The 27940-nt window shown below is 40.4% G+C and overlaps 2 protein-coding genes across 7 annotated transcripts in view; both read left to right on the forward strand.

Moving 5' to 3' along the window:
* Positions 1-18770, forward strand: part of IL23R (interleukin 23 receptor) — a 39798-nt gene extending 21028 nt beyond the window's left edge. Inside the window, exons 10-13 of the mRNA XM_020795246.3 lie at positions 2537-2614; positions 5228-5333; positions 6262-6352; positions 10944-18770. Of these exons, the coding sequence (XP_020650905.3) occupies positions 2537-2614; positions 5228-5333; positions 6262-6352; positions 10944-11573 (905 nt within the window). The 3' untranslated portion in view covers positions 11574-18770. The remainder of the gene's footprint in view (positions 1-2536; positions 2615-5227; positions 5334-6261; positions 6353-10943) is intronic.
* Positions 18771-20365: 1595 nt separating this feature from the next.
* Positions 20366-27940, forward strand: part of IL12RB2 (interleukin 12 receptor subunit beta 2) — a 43460-nt gene continuing 35885 nt past the window's right edge. Inside the window, exons 1-2 of one of the 6 annotated variants that reach the window (XM_072997762.2) lie at positions 25716-25998; positions 26622-26733. The gene's annotated coding sequence lies outside the window, so the exon portion shown is untranslated. Of the gene's footprint in view, positions 22567-25715; positions 25999-26621; positions 26734-27940 lie in introns of those variants that run through there. The other 5 variants (XM_072997763.2, XM_078392962.1, XM_072997760.2 and 2 more) reach the window with 5 other exon arrangements.

Here is a 27940-nt window from a genome sequence, read left to right on the forward strand (position 1 = left end):
TTCTCTTTTAAATCTCCTTGGTCACCCACAATTTGTTTAGTCCCTCTCCCAAATCTGTTTTTTGAAAACTGGAATAAACTGGAAAATCGATGGCAAATATTCCCTGAACCTTCTACTGTTGCCCACCCCAATACCCCAGGATGCTGGAAAATGCTATATATAGCATGGTTGCTGGTTCCATCTAGTGGCCAATTCTGGTATTTACATGGTGGGAAATTATTTCTCTAGAGCGGTGTTTCTCAAATTTGGATCCCCAGATGTTCTTGAACTACAATTCCCAGAAATCCTGGTCAGTACAGCAAGTGGTGAAGGCTTCTGGGAACTGCAATCCAAGACTATCTGGGGACCTTTTCAGATTGTGGATAAGTGAATCAGTGGATACTGATTTTGTGGATAAGGGATCCTACTGTATATACTTTTGAACTATTTATTTATTTTATACATTTAACATCTAATATAAACTGTAAATGTGTAGTAATCTTTGGGTCACACTAGACAATATGCCCACACCATATTTAGAAGGCCTGTTCCCTAAAGGAGTAAAATAATTGTGTTTGTCCTAGCACAAGCCTTTCTTAATTCTTTGGTGTGCAAATTAGCTTGCTTTGCTTTGTGATTTGTTGTTGGAAGAGAAACACAATCTTAATTTGTAAATCAGATTACTCAGGCAGGCAACACTATGGAAATCCCATCACTAGAAGGCAAATGGGCTTAATGGCAGCAAATACGTGTTTCCCATATCATGGAGTTTTATCCTGAATGTCTTCATTAGTGTCAGTGCTTCCTCAATATCCATGAATGAGGAATGTTACAAAAAAAAGTGGGCACTGACCATTTTGGCATTTATATACGCAGTTATCCTTTAAAAATCAGGTCATAATCAGATGGAGAAATAGCTCACATATTGGACTGCTTGTCCAGTGTGAGCTATTTTCCAGTGATCAGACAATGTACAGTGGTACCTTGACTTATGAACTTAATCCATATTGGAATGGTGTTCATAAATCAAAATGTTCATAAGTCGAAGCACCATTTCCCACAGCAGAAGTGCTGTGGCCACTTCAGTATTGCTGCTGCTCCATGCCCACCTGCTATTTCACTCTAAGAGCAAGACAGAGGATGGGGTGGCTCTGGGAGAAAGTAGCACTAGCTACTTTAAGTACTCTTTGCTGTTCTCCATAGAGCTTGGCCAGGCCCACAATCCTGGTTCTTAGGTTTCTTTCCTAAGAGACACGTGTTGTAGGTTTGGTTCGCTAAGAAAGATGGCCAGCAGTATAGGTCCACGGCCATGTTGCCCACAACAACAGGCTCAGGATCCTGAAAAGCTAGTCATTTGGTTATTGGCCAGCTCTCTGGGTTAGCCATTTTGGCTAGTGAGACTGTCCAGAGCAGAGACAGAGGAATTCATACTCTGCTATTTATGACAAAACCTGGTCCTCAAAGTAAGCGATATATACTAGGCAGAAAAAAGAAAAGCTGGAATTTTTCTCAGTAGTACCTAGGAAAAGCCCCATAAAATCAGATAAAGACAATTAATATTTTACACACAGAGTCCTGTGCCTAACTAAATTTGCAATTGATAGCTCAGTGGTTTAGCTATCTGGCTGCAGAGCCAGAGGTTAGAGTTCAATTTCCCCACTGTTCCTCCTTGACATGAGCTGGATTCTGTGATCCATAGGGTCCCTTCCAGCTCTGCAGTTCTTAAATTAGATTAGATTCTTATAAATATTTGCTGTGATTCCAAAGCCAGGAGGTGGCAGCATTTCATTTAAAAATTGCAAAAATATTTCCACACACTGCAAGTACAGGTCTATTGTTTGGACCAAAATCTCCATTTTCTAAAGTATTCTGGTGCTGTTAACATACCATTGCCTTGTTTGGTATTTCAAAGCTGCCTGTCTGGAAAATCAGCTTGCAAATACTGTAGTTGTTTCCCCAGGGACCAATCCCCAACAAAAGCCTGCAAGTTTGCAACGACTAAAGCTGCAAAAGCTGCACGTCCACACTTATGCCATCCCTTCTTCAAGTTGTAGAGCCACCTAGTCGTCTACTTTGTCCCTCAGTTAACATTCAAGCAAAAAAAAAACCAAAAAACCAGAAAAAGAAAAAAAGGCACTGTACTAATTGAATCAAGAGGAACATTATATGGAGGGTGGGGGAAAACCAATAATATCAGTGCAAAATTGGGTACAGTGAAGGAAAACAAATACTCTGGAAGAACTCAATACTGTATTGTGCTAGATCTGCCAGTGATCTGATTAAATTTAAGACTCATTCCTATGTTCACATTTTTATACCACGGGGAGCTTGCAGAATAACATTAAACCCTTCTAACACAGTACAGTTCTTACAAAACACACACACATACTGCAGCTTCAATGAAAACCCCCAGCAAATTTTGTTTCTTAGAAAAACGGTATTCGACCCAGTGATTTCAATAAGGGAACAGAGCATTAGTTCCAAGAATGCTTAATGTGCTCTGATTTCACAGTGAAAATGATTCTTTTTCCTTTTCTCTCTCACATTCTCTAAATAGTGTTGGAGGAAAATGACCAGGATGGAGTTGCTGATAAGGATCCAAAAATCCCCTCTGCAGATACCAGCCATAGGAAGGGTCTGTATGACGTTTTGCAAAAGAGAGGCATTTTCTGTTTGACTAGAAGGAGGAGGTTTATAACAAGCTGATGACATCTGTAGTGGGAATTGAGCATAGCAGTCACTGACGTGAATCTATGGAAATGAAAGTTTTGGGTATTTTTCACACATCAAAGACCTAACCCAAGGTCATTCACAACCTGGCAGCATCCCCACTTAAGTAGCATGAACAAGTGTCTGTGCTTAAATTGTAATTCTAGTTGGTAAAATCAAATAGAGGAGACCTGGTGTACACAAAGCAACATAGTAGTTGGGTGCCAGTTAGTTTTATTTATTCAAGATGAAATGTGTCAATCTGGACTCTGCCCAGTTGCTGCCTTCTCTTATATCTCAGGTACCCTCAAACTGGCATGAAGAGCTCACCCCAAAACATATAAAGCTATTTATGACATGTGAATTAAAATTGTGCTATCAATTGATTCTGTTCTTAAATAGCATTTTACTTCTCTGTAGTAGATGGAAGACACCACAAAAGTGATTATAATAAATCTTGACTAGCAGGAGTCATGACACACCTTAGTTATATGAAATCTGTCAAAACGTAAAAATAAGCACACAGTTTTTCAGATGGTTTCAACAATACTTTGTGCTGAGATATGGGAGAATAGCAAGCAGTCCATTTTTCTTTTTCCTTTTTTTTAAATGAGAAAGAGGGAGACGGAGAACTCCAATCCACTCCAAAAAAGCTTGTGTTGACACTGCATGTTAAAGATGGAAACAGACATTATAGATTACTTGCCATTAGAAGAGAAAAATCGTTGAAGACTGATTGTGTATCACAGCAGGAGTTCTCTAACTTCCTAGAGTTTGCACATTAGCTTGCTTTGTTTTATGATTGGACATCAGGGCATGGGATTCCTTTGACATCTGATTTCTCAAATGTGGATATCTGAGTTATCACATGTCTCTAATGCTACTGTGGTGTCAGTTCTAATGCCGGTTATCTTTTCTACATGTAGTCTTCAGGTGCAGTAAGACTCTTGCTATTTTGTAAACATCTTTCCTCTTTGCCCTAATGATATACCCAGACTACCAGAGCAAACAGGATGGACTCCTCCAACCTCTACTACTGTGGGTACAGATAGGTTTGTTAAAGAGTCCAATAAACTAGAGAATTTGATAAACCAGCTCATTTACAAAATATTGGGCTCAAAATATTGTACAGTATTGTAAAACGAATGCCTCCATATGCCAAACAAAAAGTTCAAAAGTTGATCTTGAGACAGAGAAAGGAATCAGGGAGACAGCTAAAAAGATGTGGGCGTAATGTTCTAATAGAGGTTAACTTCAGCTGCCTTCATGTTCAACAAACCAAAGTTGTGACACAGGAAATGTCATACTGTTTGGGAAGAGGAACCACAATACTGCTGGTTTTGACAGAAAGGTACGTCAAACGTCCAGGGCAGTAACACTTTGCTTCACAAGAGAAAACCTCTTTTTAAAAAATCTTCAAAAGTAAAGAGATTATTTAGACATAATTTGAAAGGTGGCACCGAAAAGGTTGTAGCCCTTTAAGCCATTTGAATATTATTTTAAACTACAAGAGAATCTCAAACTATATAAGACAAAATTAGGTTAGAATAGAACAAAGTTCTCTGTTACTTTTAGGCCAGGATGATCTCTAACACACTTAGGTTAAGGAGGAGAGTTTTTGTTGCATTCTTAGGAGAAATCTCCTAATGTAAGAACACCTTGGCAAAGGAACCCGTTAATTGAGGTAATGGTTTTTAGCTAAAAAAATCTAGCTGTGGATGTTCTGCACGGTGCAAAGGAATGGGCCAGAAGACCTGCATGACCTTGTTCCCACCACTACATTATTATGCACAAGGAGCCCCCAGATGGTGCAAAACTTATTTAATGACCAAAATCAAGGAGCTCACACTGGACAAGAAGGCCTCCTTTAATAGTGACAAAGGAATTGGATATTGGTGGGTTTTTTCCTTTCATTTTGTAAAAAGAATACTAGGAGAGGATATGGCACAGATGCATTAATCTATGAGTGCGGTGGAGATAGCAGAGTGAAAAGTTTTAATCATTGAAGGATATGTACTAGAGATGGGACATTCGTATTTGTCTTGTGGGGAAGACAAATACGCATATTGACCCTCCCTCCCAGAACCAGCTGATCCAATCACCAGGTTTCACACAGCATGTGCAGCTATTGTGGGTAACATTGCGCCAATCGTGGAAGTAGCCCAGACAGAACTTTCCCGCCTACCTAGGGTGCTGACCACCCAACGGCTGAGCAGGGGGACTTGTCATCCCGCCTCCTGGGAAGTGCCAACAAGGCTACTTCCGCAATTGGCATGATGTTACCAATGACAGGGCCCCCACACCCTATGAAGTCTGGTGAGTGGACTAAGCTGGTTCTGGGGGGGAAGGGAACGGACCTCCATGGCTCCATGTAGTACCGTGCTTCATATTTGCATTCCCCTGGAATACGAATAGGAAACTCCCAGGTCTAACATGTACTGTAAACATTTATCCAGAATTCACATGTATGGTATACAATCAAGATAGTAATTGTTGTATTATCTCTCTCTCTCTTTCTTTCTTTCTTTCTTCTTTTAAGATGATGGTGATTATGATGTTGGTGTTCTGTGGGGAATTGTGTTTGGAGTGGCCAGCATCTCTCTCCTAGTTTTGGCTTTGATTACTAAGAAATTCTGCAGAAAAAGGTATAGATGGAGCTGTCTTCTGAGGCATTCTTGCCTAAAGTCTTAGATCAGGACAGTAGTACTTCCGCAACAGATTGCTTTAATGGGGCTTACTTCACTGATAGGATTCTTTAGCATTGGTGAGAAAGACTGGCCGTTAGCATTAGTATCTTGGTGCTGTTAAGCTGAAACTGTTTAGCAGACTTGAGTCTTCAAGTATGAGTTGCCACCAGAAGCCTACAAAATAGGATGCAAGGTAACTTCAAACAGAAAGATGGTGGGGATGAGAATGCTGCTTAATCTTCATGAATGACTTTTCTTTTTACAGCATGTTCATTCTAAGAGTGCTTCCAGATGAATGGCCCAGTGCTAACAATCAAGAGACACTGGCTGAAATCAAGCAGTAAGCCACAATTAGAGCAGGCCCATTGAATTAACAACGCTTATGGAGGATTGACTCACCAAAGCCCCACTGATTCAACTGACCTACTCTAATTGTGACTTACTACTGGATTTCAGCCATTGTGTAGCTATTCCATCTTTTCCTTCTCATTTGATCTAGAAGTAGAAGGAAAGCGTGGAGAGATGATTGCATCAGCAGCATACACATTTCTGTAAGGTGATTGGATAATGAAAATCCCATCTGGAACACCACTAGTTGTTTTTGTTTCAGTCCTTCTTAAATACTAGAAATGAGCAAGGCAGGGGGAAGACCAGAGAAGGGCCCATGGCAGAAAATACAAGAGGGGAAATGTTTGGCACCCCATTTTCCTGCTGCCCCACCAAATATCCCCAGTGATGCTTCACATCTGATGGTGGCCTATGTTTGAAGACAAATTTTCTCAGCTTTGTCTAAAACCCACATAAGCAATATTCCCCCCCCCCAAGAAATGAATATGAACCATGATCAATCATTTAAAAATGCAATTGACCTCTTATGTTTTTTAAGGGTTTCCATAGTGTTGAATTCAATAACTCCTAAATGGCTTTCTGAAGATTACCCTAAACTGCAGAACAGCAGCGTGATCAAATCCCTTCAGGTAATTTCCCAGGCTGATTGTGTATTTATTCATAGTGGAAGAGAAGGAGGAGGTACTGTATATACTCGAGTATAAGCCTAATTTTTCAGCACAATTTTTTTTGCTGAAAAAGCACCCTCTCAGCTTATACTTGAGTCTCAAAATTACATGTTCTCCCCTGAAGTGTGGGTGTTCTCTGGACTCCCCCACTCATCTGCGGGCGCCTGCAGCCTCTGTGGGTGGTCTGATGACCTGGGTTAAGTACTGTACACTGCATTTCCGCTTCCAGGACACACTCCCATCCTCCTCCTCCTGCATATTCTATGTACCCTCCTTCCTCCTCCATCCTCCGTCTCCCTCCACCTTGTTACACAGCAGTAGAGCAGTAGTAAGTGCAGCATCCAGTATGAGTCCTCCCTCCACAGGCAGTGAAGAGTGTCTTGCAGCTCAGATGGGCAGTATCTTCAAAAACATTTAACCTACTGATGCCTCAATTAATGTAATTTTATTGGTCTCTATTTTTACTTTTGAAATGTACCACTAGCTGCTGCATTTCCCACCCTCGGCTTATACTTGAGTCAATAAATTTTACCAGTTTTTGGGGTAAAATCAGGTGCCTCGGCTTATATTTGGGTTGGCTTATACTTGAGTACATACGGTATCAGCTTATACTCCAGTATATACGGTATATTGCCTCAACAGAAATTATTCCATGACATATTTAAGAACTTTATGTGATGCTCCTTTATTAAGTCTGTGATTAGATGGATTGATTGTACTTCTAAACCATCAGAGAACCAGACTCAACTAGGTGGTTTACAGTACATTTTTTAAAAAAGATACAAAGAATGAAACAGTGTCTAAAGACAGAACACAACAAAAACAACACAAAATCAGCAGCAAGGAGCAAAAACAGTATGGCTCACACAATCAAAGTAAAACCGACACTAGACTAGGAAGAACTGAGAAGGGAGGACCGCAGATATATAAATTAAAATATTAAATATGCAGTTAAAGGTGTAATATAAGGTCACTGAATGTAAAACAGTTTAAAAATAAAAACACCAAATTAAAAAAAGCAAATGCAAAGCATGCTGCTTATATACTACTAACAGCACTCTCTGGGTGGTTTACAAGTTAATTATGCAGGCTACACATCCTCCCCCCCCCCCATGAGCTGGGTCTACTCATTTTTACCGACCTCGGAAGGATAGAAGGCTGAGTCAGCCTTGAGCCGGCTACCTGGAATTGAACCCCAGGTCGTGAGCACAGTTTTAGCTGTAGTGCAGCAGTTTAACCACTGCACCATGAGGCTCTTGTAAAGATACAGCCACCAAAAAAATAAAATAAAAAAAATAAATTAAAAAAATCAGCATTTGCTGTTAAAAATTCTTAGGACTGCAGACTAACCAAAATATGCTTCAAGTAAAAAAAGGCATTTGTTTGCCAGTGGAAAGACAGAAATCGAGGGGATTCAACCTAGTCCTCCCATGAAATGGCCCCTCCCCACTGTGGCATTTCAAATAAAAGCCCCTGCTCATCAGGGTTTAATTAATTAGAAGATAACTGGATCTGTAAACAAACAAGAGCCAAAGTAGACTTTTTTTGGCTTATGAAGACAAAGGCCCAGATTCTGAATTTGGCCATCCAGAATGGTGGTTTTGCTGAACTGCTTCTGTCAGTAGAACTGGAAGGAAATAACCCCCTTCTAACTGTAGCTTCTCAACCAGTGCACCACCAAGTGCTTCTCCAGAGGGCTGGGGAAACTTGCCAAGGTTGAGGCAGCGCAAAAGGAACAGCAGACGTAAGTTCCATTAGAAGTTGAGTGCTAGTGCGGAATTGAATCCTTTCCATACAGTTCTCTGCATGCATGGCTCAGGTTTCAGCCTATTTCCACAGCTAGTACAAGTATAGCCTAGATTTTAAATCACATAAGGTAGTCCTTTGAGACATGAATTCTCACTTGTGCAACTACACATAAATTAAGCCTTTCAGTGATTAAACAAAAAGACTGTTAATTAGTGGGCTGAAGCATAAAGATACAACAATTCAAGTACAGTATTAAACAGCAAGAGAAGGAAAATAGTGCAAAGTAAAATAGAGAGAGAGAGAGAGAGAGAGAGGAGAATTTTGAACTTTAGACTGGGGTGGATAACTTCCAGGGGTCCAGGGCCCACCCCCACCTCATGATCCCCAGCCTTTTAAAAAATCTTTTAAAAAGTGCTTTAAAAAACTCAGAATGCTTCCTTGTACCCTTGTGCCAAAAAATTAAAGATATAAATAAGAAATATTGATGGATATAGAGTCCCTGCCCCTCCTAAAACATGAAGAAAATGACCCTACCTCCCAGTGATTAGTCATGAGAGGTAAACACAGACTTCATTTGCAAGTAGAAAGCTGTCCCCAAATCCTTCTTCTGGTACTGTAATATGATTCTACCTTCCAGTGACAGGCTATTTATGTGAGATGATGATGACCTGCTGTCGAATCAATTCCAACATGTCAAACCTTGTAAAGATTTTATAGGTATTAAGTACTCAGAAGCAATTTACAATTCCCTTCTTCTGGGGCTGCCCTGGGACTGTGCAGTTTGCTCAAGGCTACACAGGCCGGCTTTTCTTCTGGGAGGGAAAGTGGGGAATCAAATTCTCAACAGCTAGCTCCACAGCCAGTAACTTAACTCACTGAATTATCCAACCAGCTCTAAGGTATTCATTGATCTATTCTATAGTGACAAATAAGCAGTGTTTAGCCCACTGTTCGGTCTACGATCAACATCATTGGAGAAAGACATTATGCTCAGAATGGTTGGTGGTAAAAGACAAGAAGGACACCAAAGAATGTATTGGCTGGATGTAATCAATGCAGACATTGGCCAAAGCATAAAGTAGCTGAAGGAAGCTATACAAGATTGGAAATTATGGAGAGAGCTGGCTCGTGAAATTGCCAAGGGTCAGATACGACTGAATGGATAATTTCATTCAATTAGAGCACTGAATATGCACCACATCACTTTCAAAACATTGTTAGGAACATGTATTGCAAGTAAAGATAGGTCTACCTAATACACCTACCTAATATGTAATACACATACCTAATACTGTTTTTAAAGGGATGCATAAAATATTGGCTATTCTAATATTTGTTGTTGTTTAGTCATTAAGTTGTGTCCGACCCTTCGTGACCCCATGGACCAGAACACGCCAAGCCCTCCTATCTTCCACAACCTCTCAAAGTTTGGTCAAATTCATGTTGGTAGCTTCAGTGACACTGTCCAAGCATCTTGTCCTCTGTCGTCCCCTTCTCATCTGAAAAAGTAGAGACATCACCTTGCCAACAAAGGTCCACATAGTCAAGCTATGGTTTTTCCAGTAGCAATGTATGGAAGTGAGAGCTGGACAATAAAGAAGGCTGCCTGCTGAAAAATTGATGCTTTTGAATTGTGGTGCTGGAGGAGACTCTTGAGAGTCCCCTGGACTGCAAGGAGAACAAACCTATCAATTCTGAAGGAAATCAACCCTCAGTGCTCACTGGAAGGACAGATTCTGAAGCTGAGGCACCAATATTTTAGCCATCTCATGAGAAGTGAGGACTCCCTGGAAAAGACCCTGATGTTGGGAGAGTGTGTAGGCAAGAGGTGAAGGGGATGACAGAGGACAGTTGGACAGTGTCATTGAAGCTACCAACATGAATGTGACCCAACTCCGGGAGGCAGTGGAAGACAGGAGGGCCTGGTGTACTCTGGTCCATGGGGTCACAAAGAGTTGGACACCACTCAATGACTAAACAACAACTTCCACCCTCACTAAGAGGTTCTTTAATTCCTCCTCACTTTCTGGTATCAGAGTGGTATCAAAATGTTGACAAAGGCCTCCTTAAATAATTCTGTTTTAGCTATTCTTCTAAAGACCTGTACAGAGGGGGCCTGTCTAGTTTCTGGTGGAAGTTTATTCCACAGCAAGGGTGCCATTGCGAAAAAACCCTGGGTTCTAGTGTTATTTTTTTATTTGCCTTGGAGTAGGCACCCTCAATAATGCAGCCTGAGAGGAACAGGTTGGGTAGATAGATACCCTTGGGGAGAAGCGCTCTGATAGGTAACGAAGTCCCAAACTGTTCAGGGTTTTTTTTTGACAGGCAATGTTCTAGAAGCTGAATGGCATCCACTGCAGACATAGTGAATGAGAAACAGAGCTGTGTGTCATCAACATATTGATAACAATGCACCCCAAATCTCCAGATGACCTCTCCCAGCGGCTTTAAATTGATGTTAGCAGTATAGATGATTGAATCCTGAGGGACCCCATAACATAGGGTCTGGCTGTATTTTCTGGACCCAGCTATCAAGAAAGGAGCAGAACCACTGATGGGCCTGGCTTTCAATTCCCACCCACAGTAACCAGTCCAGTAAGATACTGTGGTTGATAGTAGCAAAAGAGCCTGAGTATAGGCATCTAATCCCCTTTTATTATCACATGTTTTAAAAGTTATTACAGAATGTTGGTCTAGAATAGAGACTGAAACTGAAAGAATAACCCCTTCCTACATTTATTACATAAAATTGTGGTTGAGCGATCTTCACATACCGGTATTTTCTTTTCTTTCCTCTCCTCAGGAAGAAAGAGATCCAATAATTCATCCTTCCACTGGGCTATTCTCAGTTTATGAGGATGCTGTAATAACTGAAGTGGAGGAAATTCAGGTTCATAAGGGGCAAACGTCCTTGGATGATAAAAAGAGAATCCGGGAAGCTGTTTCAGAGAAGATTAACACTGCAGACGATATAAAGTTTATCAGCAATTCGGACATGGTAGAGTCAAATGGCTATAAACCTCAAGTTTCCCACAAGACATTGTTGGGAAATGTATTCAGTAATACTTACAAAACACATTCTCAAAACCTGGACACAAAATTGAATTCTCCAACTTTGCCTATAAATAGTTTAACAAAAGGTTGCACAAGCCCTCTGGCCACCATATGGCCTGCTGTTTGCACAGACGAGGAAATATTTTTATTTGAAAAAATCAACCTTGTCTTGAACAACAGTAGAAGTGGACAGAGCAATATTAGCTCAACAGAAGAAGAACCAGATCCACTTGTGGCTAACCAGTGGACATTCCTGCTTTCAGAGAACAACATTCAAGAACAGACCTTAATACCAGATGACCTGCTCTCTTGCTTAAAGGCTACAAATGAAGATCCTACAGATGTGATGTCATATTTTCCTCAAAATATGGCAAAGTGATTTTATTTTTATGCCTATAGCAGTGGGTCCAAACTTTTGATTCCCAGACGTTCTTGGAACTACAACTCCCAGAAGCCTTCACCGCTAGCTGTGCTGGCCAGGATTTACTGGGAGTTGTAGTCCAAGAACATCTGAGGACACAAGGTTGGGAACCACTGATCTATAGGATAAAATAATTTATATTGTTTTACAACCATGATACAACACTGTTTTTCACTTTAAAGCAAAACAACTTAAAGTTTCCTCAACATTTTCATTTCATTTTCTTGATTTAAATCAAAAGGTGGATGCAGCTGCAACCCATCATCTTTCAAGCTGCATCATTATAATATTATCAGCTTTTTATACTGACTTTGAGGAAAAGGAGGAAATAAGGAGGCCACACAAATAATCTTCCTTTAAAAGGCAAAATATTTCATTACATGAACCCATTATAGATCAAGGCTGCTCCAAGATATTTTGCTGCCTGAAGGAAAGAACATGATGGCACCCTTCTTGGGCCACGTGCAAAAGCCAGCTTCAAAACTGGAAACTGGAGAGCATCCAGCACCACACCTGGCCTGAAACCAGCAAGATAGCTGGATTCCTCCATCATTGGACCCTATGAAGGGGGTCATGTGACACAGGCTGTTTTCTGCACTGAGTGATTCAGAAGGAGGCTAACCTGCATTTTACAAACCTGAGATGTGACCAGACTTAAAATGCGGTATAGAGTTGTGGCTGCCAATCTCCATGCCCTGAAAGCAACAATACTGGAGGATTGCAAAAGGTGCAGAATGGGATATTCAAAATGATCAGAACACTGCAATAGCCTCACCACCACCACCACCCCCGGAGAAAAGAATTATAACACCATAGCACTACTTGACCGGTAGCTCCATGGAAGAATGTACATTTTGCACCCTAGGAGTCTAGGCGTTTCCAGATAGACCAAAGAGAGGGCTCCTGACTGGAACTCTTTCAGGCATGGGTTGGCCACCTCTTATATTTCAATTTTATATTTCAGAACCTTCTGGGGTGCACCAGCCCCCAAAACGATCAAAAATTATTAAATGTTAAAAGTTAATGTTGTTGGAAGTCCATTTCTGGTTTCATCTTAGTGGATTTCTTTTGGGAAGACAGGATTGGGAATCCTGTGGCTCACTTTGTTCCAAAATCACCACTCCTGGTAGCTTGCAGGAGTGGAAAATGACATATTTTGCAGATTTATTTTTCTGTGTGGGGGTGGCGAATCTAGGAGCTGCAAAACTGGCCTTGGGAAGGCCACACCCTGCAGTGCCACTGTTCCCATCCGACCCCAGAACTACTTCCAGTCAGTGCTGACAATACTAGATGCTATCGAAGAATGCTTGGAATGATTATAACAGTGGTTCTTAACCTTTTTGAAAGAAACGCCCCCTTGAGCCATTGAGGAAGTTATCATCGCCCCCCCTCCCGGCGGTGACATCTTATTTATTTATTTATTTATTTATTTATTTATTTATTTATTTATTTATTTATTTATTTATTTATTTATTTATTTATTTATTTATTTATTTATTTAAGACACTTAAATCCAATGACCCCTGAAAACAAAATTAAATTCCAAGAAAATGAAATGCCCTCAAAAAAGTAACATTTAATGATTTAGTTGCAAGTGAATTTTAAGACGCAGAAAGAAATATAAAAAGGGCATAAAAACAAATGCAGGAACTAAAAATTTCAAGACAAAAAGTCTGAAACTAAATTAAAATTGGAGGAAAATATATATTCATGCACACTGTAAAAAGGCTGCAGCCATCTTCACAGGTTTGGCTTGCTCCAGCACCCCCTACCGCCCCCGTTCTGCTCCAGCGCCCCCACGCCGCCCCTTTTCGTTCTACTGCCCCCCTGAAAAATGAAATCGCCCCCTGGGGGGGCATTATCGCCCACGTTAAGAACCACTGGATTATAAGACACCTTCCTGTGTTCCTCTTTAGTTTAGAAAAAGATGATAGGAGAGATAAGTTAGAGCAGTGGCGGGAAACCTTTTTGGGCTCGTGTGCCCAAATTGGGGGGGGGGACCTCAGTGGATAGTGTGCTGCCGCGGCAGCAGAACTGGAAGTGGCGTCGGAAAGAGGAATCCCAGGCACGGAGGTGCCTTGAGACCCCTCTCTAGATCCCTCGCCAGCACCAGCTGCTCCAGATCTGCCTGTCGAAGTGCCAGCACCGCGGCTGCAGCCACCTTCTCAGGTTTGGCTGTGCAGGGGAGGAGTAGCAGTCCGGCAACTTATGGCTCGCGTGCCCACAGAAAGGGCTCTGTGTGCCAGCTGTGGCACACGTGCCACAGGTTCGCCATTGCTGGGTTAGAGGTACATAAAGTCATGTATGATGCAAAGAAAATGGAGAAAGAGTTGTTATTTTTGTTCTCTCCCAGTACTAAAGACCAAGAATAATCAAAGCAAGCTCAGAGAAGAGGAATTCAGGAGAGACAAATCCAAAGAAGTAGCCATGTTAGTCTGTCTCTGCATGTTGGCAAAATTAAAGGGGAGAAAGAAAAAGAGAGGAAGGGTAAAGAGAAGTGCAGAATATTGTGGCACCTTAAAGACTAACAGATTTATTTCAGTGTGAGCATTTGTGTATCAAAATTCACTTTTTCAGATACAAGGAAGGCAAAGACACGTCCTCTTTATTTATACACATCCCTGTGGGGATGAGAGTCATGGTGATCTGAGAATGCAAATAACAGAGTGCCAGAGCTTTGTTAACACAGGAATGGGGCTATCAAATTGTTAATTACTTGAGTTTTCAGGCCCTAGCCAGGGTGATGAGCTGTATCCCAAGTAAATGTGGCTGTCACAAAAACACTAAGAATTGCTTCTGGGGCAGAAGTTGGAGTCTGTCAAGGGAGACAACTACTGTATTTCATACCTATATTACAAAAAAAATTGGGTTATATTACTCTATGCAATGTGGCAAGAGGATCTGATCTCTGTTTAGGCCCTTAAAGAGGACTGGAAATTGCTTATACTGTATAGACAATGGGTAATTAAACTATGAAATTTGCTCCCACAAGAGGTAGTATTTGTCATCAAAGGGGATGGTTTTAAAGGTGATTAGATGAATTTATTAAGAATAAAGCTATCAGTGACTAGTAGTCTTGATGGTTGTGTGCAACTTCTGAGTTCAGAGTCAAGTTAATATCACTTACTGGAAAAGAAGGGAAAGCTTTTTGCTTTGTGAATTTGCTATGAGTACAGATTTTGGAGCAGATGGGCACTTGGGCTGACCAAACTGGCTGATACTTATATTCTTAGAGGAAACCATGATGAGCAAGTAACATATGAACAAAATGGGACAACTGTATTTATGATCCCATTAAACGCTACAGAGTAAAGATAAGTCACCTGTCTGTCAGGGAGCTGCTTTCAATCAGTCCTGAAATGTGCATAGTGAAGTTTTTATATTTACTGAGGGGATATACGTTAATTGAGGAGATGACACATCTGAATGTTCTAAAAGAAATGAATGACTTCCAAGAAACTGAAAAGTATCACTGAACATAAATACGTCTCTAGAATGCAAGTTGATCTAAAATTAGTGGTTGTTGCCATTTCAGGAAGGAAGCAGTAAGACAAAAACCGCATATACAAGGACTTTTAAAAGCATGATACAGAAAGTAATGAAGTTGTTGTCATTGTTTTTCTTTTGATAAAGTAAATGAAAGAGGAATGTATGAAATTTTTGTTATCATCTGGATTTCCCCCCTTCTGCTCTATGAAAATGCACGTATTGCACATAATGACTAATTTTAGGGGAAATAAACAATACCAATACATACACATCTTGGGCTAAATAAAATGTGTGTAGCGATGCAACATACAAGACTAAAAGCAAAAAGCATCACTGTGGTGCTTAATGTCTAAAAAAAAAATCTAACAGTTGCATGCTATGCTTGCTAAGAAGTAAGTAAGACTATGTTCAGTGGCTTCTGATTCCCATTGTGTTCAAGACCTCAGCCTTAGCATGAAGAAAAATGCCATGACTAGATTCCTAAAGATTTTTAAATGTTGTATAATAGTGGTTTTTAATTATGCTTTTGATATTGATAAAATGTAATTGTTTTAGTTTAGTTTTTTACAGCACTTTAACATTGTGATTATTGTACTGTATGTTGTTAATTGTTTTGAACTTCCCTGAATCCCCTATGGGGGAAAAAGGCAGCATACAAACAGCACAAACTCAAGCAAGCAAATAAAATAGTTGAGTTTAGTGCAGTGCAATGTAGCAGTTATAACAAGGAGTGGGAAAGAATCTATTTCAACTTAAAATATAGATTTCCAGTTTCCCCACGGGCTGCATCCCAGGGTTGGACAAAAGGTAAGTGGGAACAAAGATACAGTAAAAGAATGGACACACAAATGCTAATATATTTCAGTTTAAAGCTCTTACTGCCAATAATCCTTAAAAGAGACATTTCAACATGTCAGAATGCGAAACAAAACCTGTACAAAAGCAGAACCACAACATGATGGTGCCACAGGGAAGGAGATACGGCCATTCAGGGAACCCCTAAGGGCCAGACTAGGATCCCAAGGAGATCGGAATGGGCTCCTGACCCTGAGAGTCCACGTCACTGGTTTAATATGTTAAACCAGAACTTTGAAGATCCAGATTCTAGTCCTCAGTAGGCCATAAAATTCACTAGGTAACTTAGAGCTTTCAACCAGCCTATCTCACAGGGTTGTTGTGAAGGTAAAAATAGCAGGAAGAGGAGAACTGTGTATGTCACTTTGGATGGGCTAGAGAGAAGATGAGGTCTACACGGAACTAATAAATAAACAAAACAAATAGTAAATGTCATCAAGAGTATAATGTGCAATCTTTAACAACTAGCTATTGTATCAGTGCAAAGAAACAGAGTGGAACTAGAAAGGGGGAAAACAAGATACCTCTTCCAGAAGATCAAATAAATCAAAGGAAAATTGAAGCCTAGATTAGGAATGCTATATGACCAACAGGGAAGCACACTATCTGATCAGGAGAAAATAAAAGAGTTAAAAGAAAAGAAAAGAGTTTCAGAAGAAGATCAGTTAATGCTTTCTAGATCACAGAAAAGCCTTTGTCTGTGTGGATCATGAGAACTATGGTTTGTTCTGAAAGAAATCGGTGTGCCTGATTGTCCTAATTCATAACTTGTATTGTGGACAAGAAGCTTCCATTAGGACAGAATATGGAAAGACAGAATGGTTTCCTATAGGCAAAGGTGTCAGACAAGGGTGCATTTTATCCCCTTATCTGTTCAATCCATACACAGAAATATAATACAGAAAGCCAGACTAGATTCAGATGAAGGAGGAGTGAAACATTGGTGGAAGAAACATCAGTTATTTAAGGTGATACCATTTTATTTGCAGAAAGGAGCAAGGACTTGAAATGACTATTAAGGAAAGTGAAAGAAGAAAATGCCAAAGCAGGACTGCGACTGAACATTAAGAAGACAACAATTATGACTACAGACCTAAACTTTAATGCTGACAATGAAGAAATTGAAATGGTTAAAGATTTTATATACCTTTGTTCAATCATCAATCCAAATGGAGACTGCAGCCAAGAAATCAGAAGAGCAGTAATGAAGGAACTAAAAAGAGCATCAAGTGTAGGAATGTGTCACTGGACACCAAGGCCAAGATCATCCACACTCTTGTACTGTATTCCCAATCATCATGTATGTGTATGAAAGCTGGATAATAAAGAGAGCTGACAGGAAAAAAATTCATTTGAAATGCGGTGCTGGAGGGGGTTCTTTGCAGATACCATGGACTGCCAGAAAGACATTCTGAACTATCTAGAAAATGTTGAATGGTCAATTTGCTGATAACCCAGACTTTAGATTGGGGAGATGTATCTATGTCCTAAATTTAAACTGGTTACTGTCTTTGAATACTGAACAGTTTGTATAGTGCTCTTTATGACAACAAACAAGTTTGTTACAAGCTGCTTGAAATATGTCCTCCCCAAGCCCTATGGAACCAAATTAGATTTGAACAAGAGCACCAACTACCAACTGAATCAAATAGGTGAGAAAAGCAATGTGTTAGTAATATTTCAACAAAGAAAGCACAGGTTATCAGATGTTTTTCTGCTCCGTACTATTGCAGATCTTTCAAGAGCTTCTGTAGGAGACCATCTGTGCAAAGACATTATGTTCTAAATCCTGTTACTTACTGTAGTACAGTGGTACCTCACTAGACGACGACCTCGCAAAACGACAAATCCGATGAGGACGAGGTTTTGCGATTGCTATAGCGATTCGCAAAATAGAGATTCCAATGGGCGATTTCCGCTGGACAATGTTTGGGTCCCTGCTTCACAAACTGTTTCTCGCAAGACGACGATTTTGGCATGGATCGGCGCTTTGCAAAATGGGTGTTTTCGGGACCGATGCTTTGCAGGGCAGCCATTTTAACAGCTGATCGGCGCTTCGCAAAATGGCTTCCCTATGGGTGATCTTCGCAAAACAATGACGATTTTTCCCCATTGGAATGCATTAAATGGGTTTCAATGCATTCCAATGGAGAAAGGGTTTTCGCAAGACAATGTTTTCACAAGACATTGATTTCTGTGGAATGGATTATTGTCGTCATGAGAGGCACCATTATAACCGAGTAAGTGGGGATTTGGTTAGCCACTCCTCCATAACTTCCATTGATTCAATTGCGTCCTGTTCTAGTTGCAATTTAATACACTTAGCAACAGGATTTAAGCCATTATCTCCACAACCTTTTTCATAGAGAAAACGTAACATCTTTAAGACCATGGGGCTCAATAATCCTGCTTTCTACCCAATATGAGATGACAGTGAACAAAAATACAGTTAAAGCCTAAAGCAACTTCACATATTAAAACATGCTAATAAAAATAAATAAATAAAATAGTAACATTACAAATAATATCTACACACTGAATTGAATCTAGATTTGAACATATTTGGAATTGATCCACTGAAATCAATGAGACAAGTTAATCATGATACACTTAAATCCCATTCATTTAAAGGAATTGAACCCAAGGAATAATTAACAGGATCAGTAGCATCCTGTTTGCTTTTCTTTCTAAGTATTTCAGGATAGGACTTACTATTTAGATTAACTCTAGAAGGCAAAATGTTTTACTCAAGGGTGTGCAGAGCACACAGTCACTGTGCAGCTGACGGCCGCATCCTCTCTTCCTCCAAAATGATTTTCCATACAAACAAAAAAAGTAATTCACCTTTTTCATGCATCAGTGTCCAACTTCAGTGTTTAACACACCCCAAATACTAATTTTCCAGAAACAGACATGAATATTTGGCCACTTCTATGTTTGTGGTAGTAAGGTGGAATGCTTTTCACATTTTAATGGCCTACAGAAAGTTCAGGATCTGAACGTTGGCCCCTGGATTTATTGAAGTCACCCACACCTGGTGTAACTGATAAATTAATTAATATCATTTAGTCTAATGACAGAATGAAGTATATTCAACTCACAATTTGAAAAAAACTGGGCATATATAATCTTAAAATGCTAAGAAACAACACTAATTTTGTTCTGTAACAGGTGATGCTTTTACAATGCAAATTGTTGCATCTTGCAAAAGCAGTGATCGCCATGTTACCACAAAACAAATTCTGTATTCCATACTGAGAGTACATAGCAAATGTGAATTCACTTGCATTCACTTGCATATGTAGCTGCATCAGGGAATTCTTGTCTGTACAGTTTAAGAGGCCACGCGGAAAACAGGAGAAAGCCTCTTTTTTGGCTTTTTGCTTGCCGTTCTCTTTATATTCCTGCAGATGGCACAGTTACAAAGAATGGCATTACAAATAGTAAAAGGCTTTTTACTTTAATTTCCTCATATAATTATTTTATCTCTTGGCCTCAGAGACAAGCTCCTAACCTGTAAAACAAAAACAGATCCCAGGAATGTGGCCTACAGAGGAGAGCTGTAAAACAGAAGTGTCTTGAGAAAGAGACTTTACTCAGTGAGTGTGTGCTGCTGCTGGTGTGTTTGTGCACACAGCTCTGGAGGCAAGAGGTGAGTGAGGAAGTACTTTGGCAAACCACTGGTTTGTTTGTGCATACGTGTGTGTGCTCTGCTCTCTTTCACTTTCTGCATCAGTTCAAGCAATCACATATGTGAATCAATCCGAAAGGACTTGATTTTTTTTTTTTTAAATTGAAGGTTCTCTGTGGAAGTAGAAAACTATAGATGAGGGTGGTCTCTGCGTTGATTCGTGTTTCCTGTTGAGTTGTCAGGGGCAAAAAATCTGAATCAGACTGCTCCACACCCATAGTATTCCCCTCACTTTTTTTTTTTTGGCAATCTGTTTGCTCCCTGAGGTGATAACATTATAAGCCAACCCCACGCCTGTATATTGCATGCTGTTTCTTATATTCATAAGTGCCAAATGAGCAGAAGTAATCAGAGTATTCACTGCTGTTCTATTACCAAGTGGATGCTAATTTCTGTAACTTCTGGCTTCACACAATTCTGAAATTATGTGTTGTGGCACCTACCCATATTATTGTTTGCCAGAGACAATGGGTGGGGATATCTGGTTGGGGAAGGAGGGATGAGATGTTGCCTAGGCATATTTCCAGCCCAACTCTATGCAGTTCTACAACAGTAAGCCCTTTGTGAGTTCACTGAGGGTTACTTGCAGGTAATAGGATTAAAACTTTAAGGTAAAAAAAAAGTGTTCTCAAAGACATCGGCATGTAAGCAAAAATGTTGTCTTTCTAGCAGCTGTTCATCAAAGGTTACATGCTTGCATTGTTACTTGTGTTATCCCGTGCACTACTGTGTAAACCAGCACAACCTCACTAGCAGGGATTTTCATTCCACTAGTACAATTATGGTTTTAGGTCTAACAAATCAATTAAACAAACAGGCCTCAGGTAATACCTATTTATACCCTAAATGTGTATGTACCTGAGCAGTTCTGCATTAAGTGATAACAGCCATTTGAGCATTTTAAAAGAATAGTGGAAGATAAGTCGTTTCGTTCGTTTAGTCGTTTAGTCGTGTCTGACTCTTCGTGACCCCATGGACCAAAGCACGCCAGGCCCTCCTATCTTCCACTGCCTCCCGGAGTTGTGTCAAATTCATGTTGGTTGCTTCGCAGACACTGTCCAGCCATCTCATCCTTGGTCGTCCCCTTCTCCTCTTGCCGTCACACTTTCCCAACATCAAGGTTTTTTCCAAGGAGTCTTCTCTTTTCATGAGATGGCCAAAGTACTGGAGCCTCAGCTTCAGGATCTGTCCTTCCAATGAGCACTCAGGGTTGATTTCCTTTAGAATTGATAGGTGTGTTCTCCTTGCAGTCCAGGGGATTCTCAAGAGCCTCCTCCAGCACCACAATTCAAAGGCATCCATTCTTCGGCGGTCTGCTTTCTTTATGGTCCAGCTCTCACTTCCATACATCACAACAGGAAAAACCATAGCTTTGACTATTCGGACTTTTGTTGGCAAGGTGATGTCTCTGCTTTTTAAGATGCTGTCAAGATTTGTCATCGCTTTCCTCCCAAGAAGCAGGCGTCTTTTAATTTCGTGGCTGCTGTCTCCATCTGCAGTGATCATGGAGCCCAGGAAAATAAAATCTGTCACTGCCTCCATGTCTTCCCCTTCTATTTGCCAGGAGGTGATGGGACCAGTGGCCATGATCTTAGTTTTTTTGATGTTGAGTTTCAGACCGTTTTTTGCACTCTCCTCTTTCACCCTCATTACAAGGTTCTTTAATTCCTCCTCACTTTCTGCCATCAGAGTGGTATCATCTGCGTATCCCGCAATCTTAATTCCGGCTTGGGATTCCTCCAGTCCAGCCTTCCGCATGATGTATTGTGCATATAAGTTAAATAAGCTGGGGGACAATCTACAGCCTTGTCATACTCCTACTTCACATAAATCACTACACAGTGTATTTTGTGCAGCAGAGCAGTCAAACATTCTACAAGGCAATTAAAAAATCAGTGTAGCCTCCCCATTATAACTTTGAAACTGGGTTTCAGAACAGCACCAAATTTGCGCAAAGAGCTGTTGAGTTTTGACTTTTTTTAAGTAAAACTGTTTTTCTCCTGCCTAAAGAAGCAAACATTTTGCACTTTTCAAAAAATAAAACAAAATAAACAGCTCTGACAACTGGTTTGCTTTTGGATGAGAAGTGGCTGATGAAAAAAAAGATTCTGTTTCTGGGATTTTTCCCTTTCTTGGTGTCACTCTCTGAATGGTAGAGAGCACTAGAAGGTATCCTGTAGAGCAGTAGAGCCCAAACTTGGGTAACCCGGGTGTTCCCAGAAGTCTTCACCATTAGCTGCGCTGGTCAGCCTTCCTGGGAGTTGCAAGAACACCTCGGTTTACACAGCGTTGGGAACCACTAGCGTAGATCATCTTGACTGTTGCCACTGGTGCTGTCGACATTCAGGTTGTCCTTTGCTATGTAAAGTTTGACATCCTTCCTGCTGGCAACACAGACATGATATTGTGCAACAATACTGGGCCATTTCCTGGCATTTGGAATTATGGCTAAAGAAGCACAATATCCCACATTCATAAACCAGAGATATTTTTTAAAGAATTTAATGAGCTCATCTAAGCTGTTACCAATGCAAGTTTTCAACCAGTAAATGAAACTGCAAAGCAAAACCAACTTGACTATCAAATGTTCCATGATAAAAGTGTGGAAAAATAATGAACAGAAAGAAAATGAAATTGAAACAATTTTTTCCAATCGCACAGACAGTTTTGATAGCATAAGCTGAAATGCTGACCCTCCTTTAACTTGGGACAAATGTTAATGGTGGTTCAGAAGTTGTTACTTCAACTTCTGTGTACTGTATAGCCAGCAATATACCAAACACAAAGGGGCAAACCATTCACCCTGTTGTTTGGGCAGAGAATAGCTTTGTACAGGGTTAAGGGTGCATATTTTAATCAGCTCTTTAAAAAGAAGAAAGAACACACTGTAAGCATAATAGAATCTACTGTATAAAGGTAAGTCATAATTATATATTCTGTCTCTCTAATGGTTGCTTTGGAGAAAAGCTTTTTAATATATGGTACAATTTTCTAAATTTTATTTTTCCATATAATGTACAGTTCTGTTAAAAGCAACATTTCCTTACAGGCAAACAAAACTAAATGTGAAGAAAAAAACACTTTTTATCATTTTACAGAACCAGAGTTAGCACTTTCTAGCTACATGTGTCTCCAGAGAAATAAAATGTTTGGTAAAGGTAAAGGTTCCCCTTGACAATTTTTGTCCAGTCGTGTTCGACTCTAGGGGGCGGTGCTCATCCCCGTTTCCAAGCCATAGAGCCAGCGTTTTTGTCCGAAGACAATCTTCCGTGGTCACATGGCCAGTGCAACTTAGACACGGAACGCTGTTACCTTCCCACCGAGGTGGTCCCTATTTATCTACTCGCATTTGCATGCTTTCGAACCGCTAGGTTGGCGGGAGCTGGGACAAAGTAGCCAGTAAATTATACACAGCTATTTCTTTATAAGGAGCAAACACAGATTACAGGAGTTGGGTGTCATGGACGATTAGCAAGGGCTAATATCTTCATGTCCTGTGTTGCTTTTTAGAGGCATTTGTCCAGCTCAGTGCTTGGAAAGGGTATCTTCTGGGAAATAGCTCCCAGATCCTGGGAAATCTAGTTCAACATAGATACGATTTTTCTAAGGTCTCTTCCAACTACAAGATTTAAATATAAATATCTAAATAGAAGTAAGGTGTTCTTTATGTGACTTGATAAAGTAGTTTTCCTTTAAGATTCTTAAACTATCTATTTTTTTAATTCATCCAACAACACTGGTTCCAAATGGGATAAGACCAAAGTTTTCTATATCTGCCAAAGAATACTGAATAGAATGGTCATTCTTTATCCGTGTTCTTAATCTAGGTAAATTAATCTGGAATGATAGGCTAGCAATGAATATCAAACTGAGGAAATACTTCAATAAAGATTTGTTGAAAGCACACGGACGATAAAATCTTACTATGGTTATAGCCAGACTTCTTTTCTGACAAAAGGGATCAAGTGTAAGAGCATGATTTTTTGAAGTTGTGAGTTCTTGGTTTAAAATACAGTATGTGGATCCTAATCTGTATAAAAGCAAAACTAAATTTGAGGGCTGTGATTTTTTCATAAAATCTTAGAATTGTCATAGGGCTGGAAGGGTCCTTGGAGGTCTTTCTAGTCTAACTCCCTGGTCACGGCAGGAGACCTCATACCATCCCAGACAGATGGCTGTCCAATCTTTTCTTGAAAATTCCACTCCATAAAATTTAATTGATCAAACAAATAAAAGGTATGCAATCTTGTGAATGTTGTCTGAATTTAATGATGATGATGATGATGATGATGATGATGATGATGATGATGATGATGATGATAATAATAATAATAATAATAATAATAATAATAATAATAATAATAATAATAATAATAATAATAATAATAATAATAATAATAATAATAATAATAATAATAATAATAATAATAATAGACCTGGGAATCAAAACATCTCTCTCGCTTGTGGATGAAACACCCTTCAGTGGTCCCTGTAGTCATCCGGGCTTTGGGAACAATATCAAGAAATTTCACACAGTACGATAAGCAATTGCAGATCTCAGAAATCACACCATCAGAGCTAAAAAACAAACAAACCAAAAAACAGCAATATTAGGAACAGCATATATGCTGTGTCAATATCTAACAGATACTTAGGTTTTTGGTTAAAACTTCTATCTGTTATATAATACCAGTCAGTGTTTTTATAGTTTTGATTGTGTCTGGTGGTTTTGAAAAATAATAATAATTAATAAGAATATGCTGCCACGTCAATTCCAACTCATAATGACCTTTTCTAGGATTTTCTATTTAGAAAATATTCAGTAGTTTACCATTCCCTTCTTCTGGGTGTCCAAGGAGTGAGCTGTTTGCCCAAGGCCATACAAGATGGCTCTACTCCCAGGAAGCACAGTAGGAAATCCAACTCTTGAAACCACTGAGCATGAAATCACTGTAAAAACTGCTTCATCCCTGTTGCTGGAGCTGACTCTGTAAGTGGTATTCTAAGAGCTGTACTCTTAACAAGCATTTTTTTCTGATCTCTGGTGCCCACAAATTTACACAAGTGTTTTGGTTAGAAGTCTGCCACCGTATCTACCACATGCTGCTTTTGCCTTTCAAAATACATTTGTTGTTGTTGTGTGCCAACATTTACTGATGTTTTATGAAATCCTAAAAGGGTTTTTGAGGTATGCACGATGTTCAAAGAGTTTACCATTGGCACACATCCCCCCCCCCCCCAGTGAGTGTCCACAGCTGAGCCCGGATTTGGGAAAGGGCTCTCCTGGTCCCTACTCTGACTCTGTCTTCTGCACCTGACTGGGCACGCCCTCCCTGCAAATCCAATCCCTCTACCTAAAGTTTTTGGTGCAAACCAGGATTTATTTGGGGCTTTAATGTGAACAGGACAGGAGGGAAAGAATGCAGCACTATAGACACCTCTTTTTAGCTGCCTGTGAAATTAGGGAGGCTCACATTCAAGGTATCTTTCCTTCAGTCAACAAATGCTCGGATTGGAGTCTGTCTGCTCAGGAGTTTTTAAAAAGTGCTGCTAGTTACAACGCCGACAGCTTTTGTTTTGTTTTGTGTCGTATTTTGTTTAAAGGTTTTCAATATCTAACTAACGAAGTTCATTAACAGTATTTGAAATAATAACTATTACAGTACTGCTGTTGTTAATAATGATTATGCGGGAGAGAGTGATCCTCCGGAAAGAGAGAAGCCCCTGACAAGGTATTATCAAGCGCCACAGCACCCGTTCGACACACAAGCTTCTGGCTCCCTTCACCCTTTCCAGCCTCTTCCCGCCATTTCAGTTCTGAGTGAGAAAACCTAGGAAGGAAAGTAGGGAGAGGACTCAAGACGTATCGAGAGCGAGGCTTGAAGCCAGTGCAGTAAGGCTTGCTCTCTTAACAAACATCTCCCCCCCAAAGAGTGGACAAAAGTATTGCTGACTGAGAGGCGCCACCCTTGGCTTCCTTCTGCCGCTTTCAAAAAGATGAGGAGGGGCGGGTGAGCATTGCATCTCCCTCCCTCCCTCCCACCATCGGCGCCCCAGAGGGGGGAGAGTGACTGTGTGGGACACAGCCGACAGGTAGTGAGCGAGGAAGCCCTCGGCATGGGCGGAGAGAGGAGAGTGCGTGCGGTTCTGCAGTAAGGCAGGAACTTCCACCCTAGATCTCTCGCACGAGCTCTCGCTCGCTCGCTCGCTGTCGCGCGCCCGCGCGCGCACCTATGAGGACCGTACTTTGCTCGCCCGGGCTTGCTTTCTGAAACCTGTAGCATCAGCCAGCCCAAGAGGGACTGATGGGAAAGGAACGGGGAGCTGTACCCGTAGGGACTCTGCTGGGTGAGTTCTTGGATCTGGGGAGGGGAAAGAAAGGAAAGCACTTTCTCTTGCTAACAATGGAGGAGGGAGGGGTGTCAGCCTCTTCACTGAGCAAAAGCACCGGTGAGAGAATAGGAAACATTTTCTTTCTGGACCACACCTCCCAGAATTCCCCCCCCCCCCCCCAGTGAGCGTGGCTGGCGGTGCTTGGGTGCGGAATGGGGGAATCCTCCAAAAGTAAGTTCTCCCAAGCTATGATTAGCACCTGCCTCATTTTTAAAAACAGCAATTAAGACGTGAGAGTAGTTCCTCTGATTCTGCAGTAAGGTCTGCATCTCCTCCATGATTCTGTTGGAGGACAAAAATGTGCAACCAAGGCAAGAATCCTGTTGGCGTTGGCATAATTTATCTCTCTCTATTTCATGGAAAGGTTTGTGTAACTTGCCATGCCTAATTGGTGAGATGCTGAAGTTGCAGAATCAGCTGTATGCTGAGGCACACAGCCAAGACATGCCTGGGCACCTGATCAGTTAGCCACGATTAGCTATGGCAAGTTATGCAAGCCTCACATGAACACAAGTAGGATTCTGGCCACTGAATATATCATATTAAAAGTGCATGTAATGTTTTTGGGTGTGCTGCAGGGAACCCTGCCACTCCAGCTCCATGATGCCATCAACGTTAAGAGAAGACAACAAAGGTCGAAGGAACCATGCTTTTATAGCTGAGAAGGAGTAAGGGGCTGACATATATTGGGTCAGTAATGCCATCAAGGCAGAATTTGCTGGCCGATGTCTGGGATTCCACTTTGCAAAATGAACATTTATGAAGAATGCTTTTCCTCATTGCAAGCATATATTTAATGTGCATCTCAGAGGTTGTGGACTATAGAATGAGAAAGATGTGTGTGCATATGTGGATAGCAGAATGACAAACAAAACAGAAAAATGGAATTTTATGAATATGTATCTAAAATTAGGGGAGATAAAAAATCTTTACTAAAAACTACATTGAGACAGCTAGAACTAAAGAATACAAACTGCTGCCTTATACTGTTCTATAACCAGATTTCTGCTTTCCCAGTTTCATGCCCCTTCTAATTGTTATACCAGAATATAACTGAGTTATTAGAGTAAATGGCACAATTGGATATGTGACTGCCCCCTTGTTGGGGACTAACAACTGAATTTAGTTCTCCATCTTCAGACCAAGGAATTTTTTGTTTCAAAAAGGTAAAAATCTACAGGGTTCATCATTTCCATGAGAAAATGCTCCAGAGGGGGTGGTAATTGTGCCTGAAATCTTCTGACATAAACCTGTGATGCGTTCCCACCTTCTTTTCTTCTTCTGCCTTTAACAAACTTTTTGTCTATATTACGAACAATTCTTGGAATAGGCCCCAGACTTTTTTCTTGTAAATGCCCTGAACTGATCACTCATTCAGTCCGTATCTTTAACAGATAAAGAAACTGAAAAGACAGTTTGTGTTTTTCGTTTCATCATACCTGAGGTATCAACTTCAAGAAACTAGTTACTCATACATAACAGTTCTCAACAGGTATTATGGAAAATATTTCACTGATAAATTTATCTGCCTCCTGCTGAGAGGAAAAGAAAGCAAAAGGAAGGTGCTGTGCTTCTCTAAGCTTTCTACAATTAGTGGAATAAATAGGCTGTGGTAATGGAAGCAGTTTACAGGAATCTCGTTATATTGTGACTTAACATGCTGTTGTTGACAGCAAACATGGAATTTATTTATTTATTTATTTATTTATTTATTTATTTATTTATTTATTTATTTATTTATTTATAGCCCACCCATCTAGTCATATAGACTACTCTGGGCAGCTAACAACATATCATTTAACAATTTAAAATCATAAGAATATATTACTAAGTAAACAATGATCCAAGATGGAAGAAAGGAACAAGATAACAAAAATTCAGGCGGTGGATGGAGGGA

Source organism: Pogona vitticeps, chromosome 4 (genome assembly GCF_051106095.1).
Source record: "Pogona vitticeps strain Pit_001003342236 chromosome 4, PviZW2.1, whole genome shotgun sequence".
Taxonomy (NCBI): Eukaryota; Metazoa; Chordata; class Lepidosauria; order Squamata; family Agamidae; genus Pogona; species Pogona vitticeps.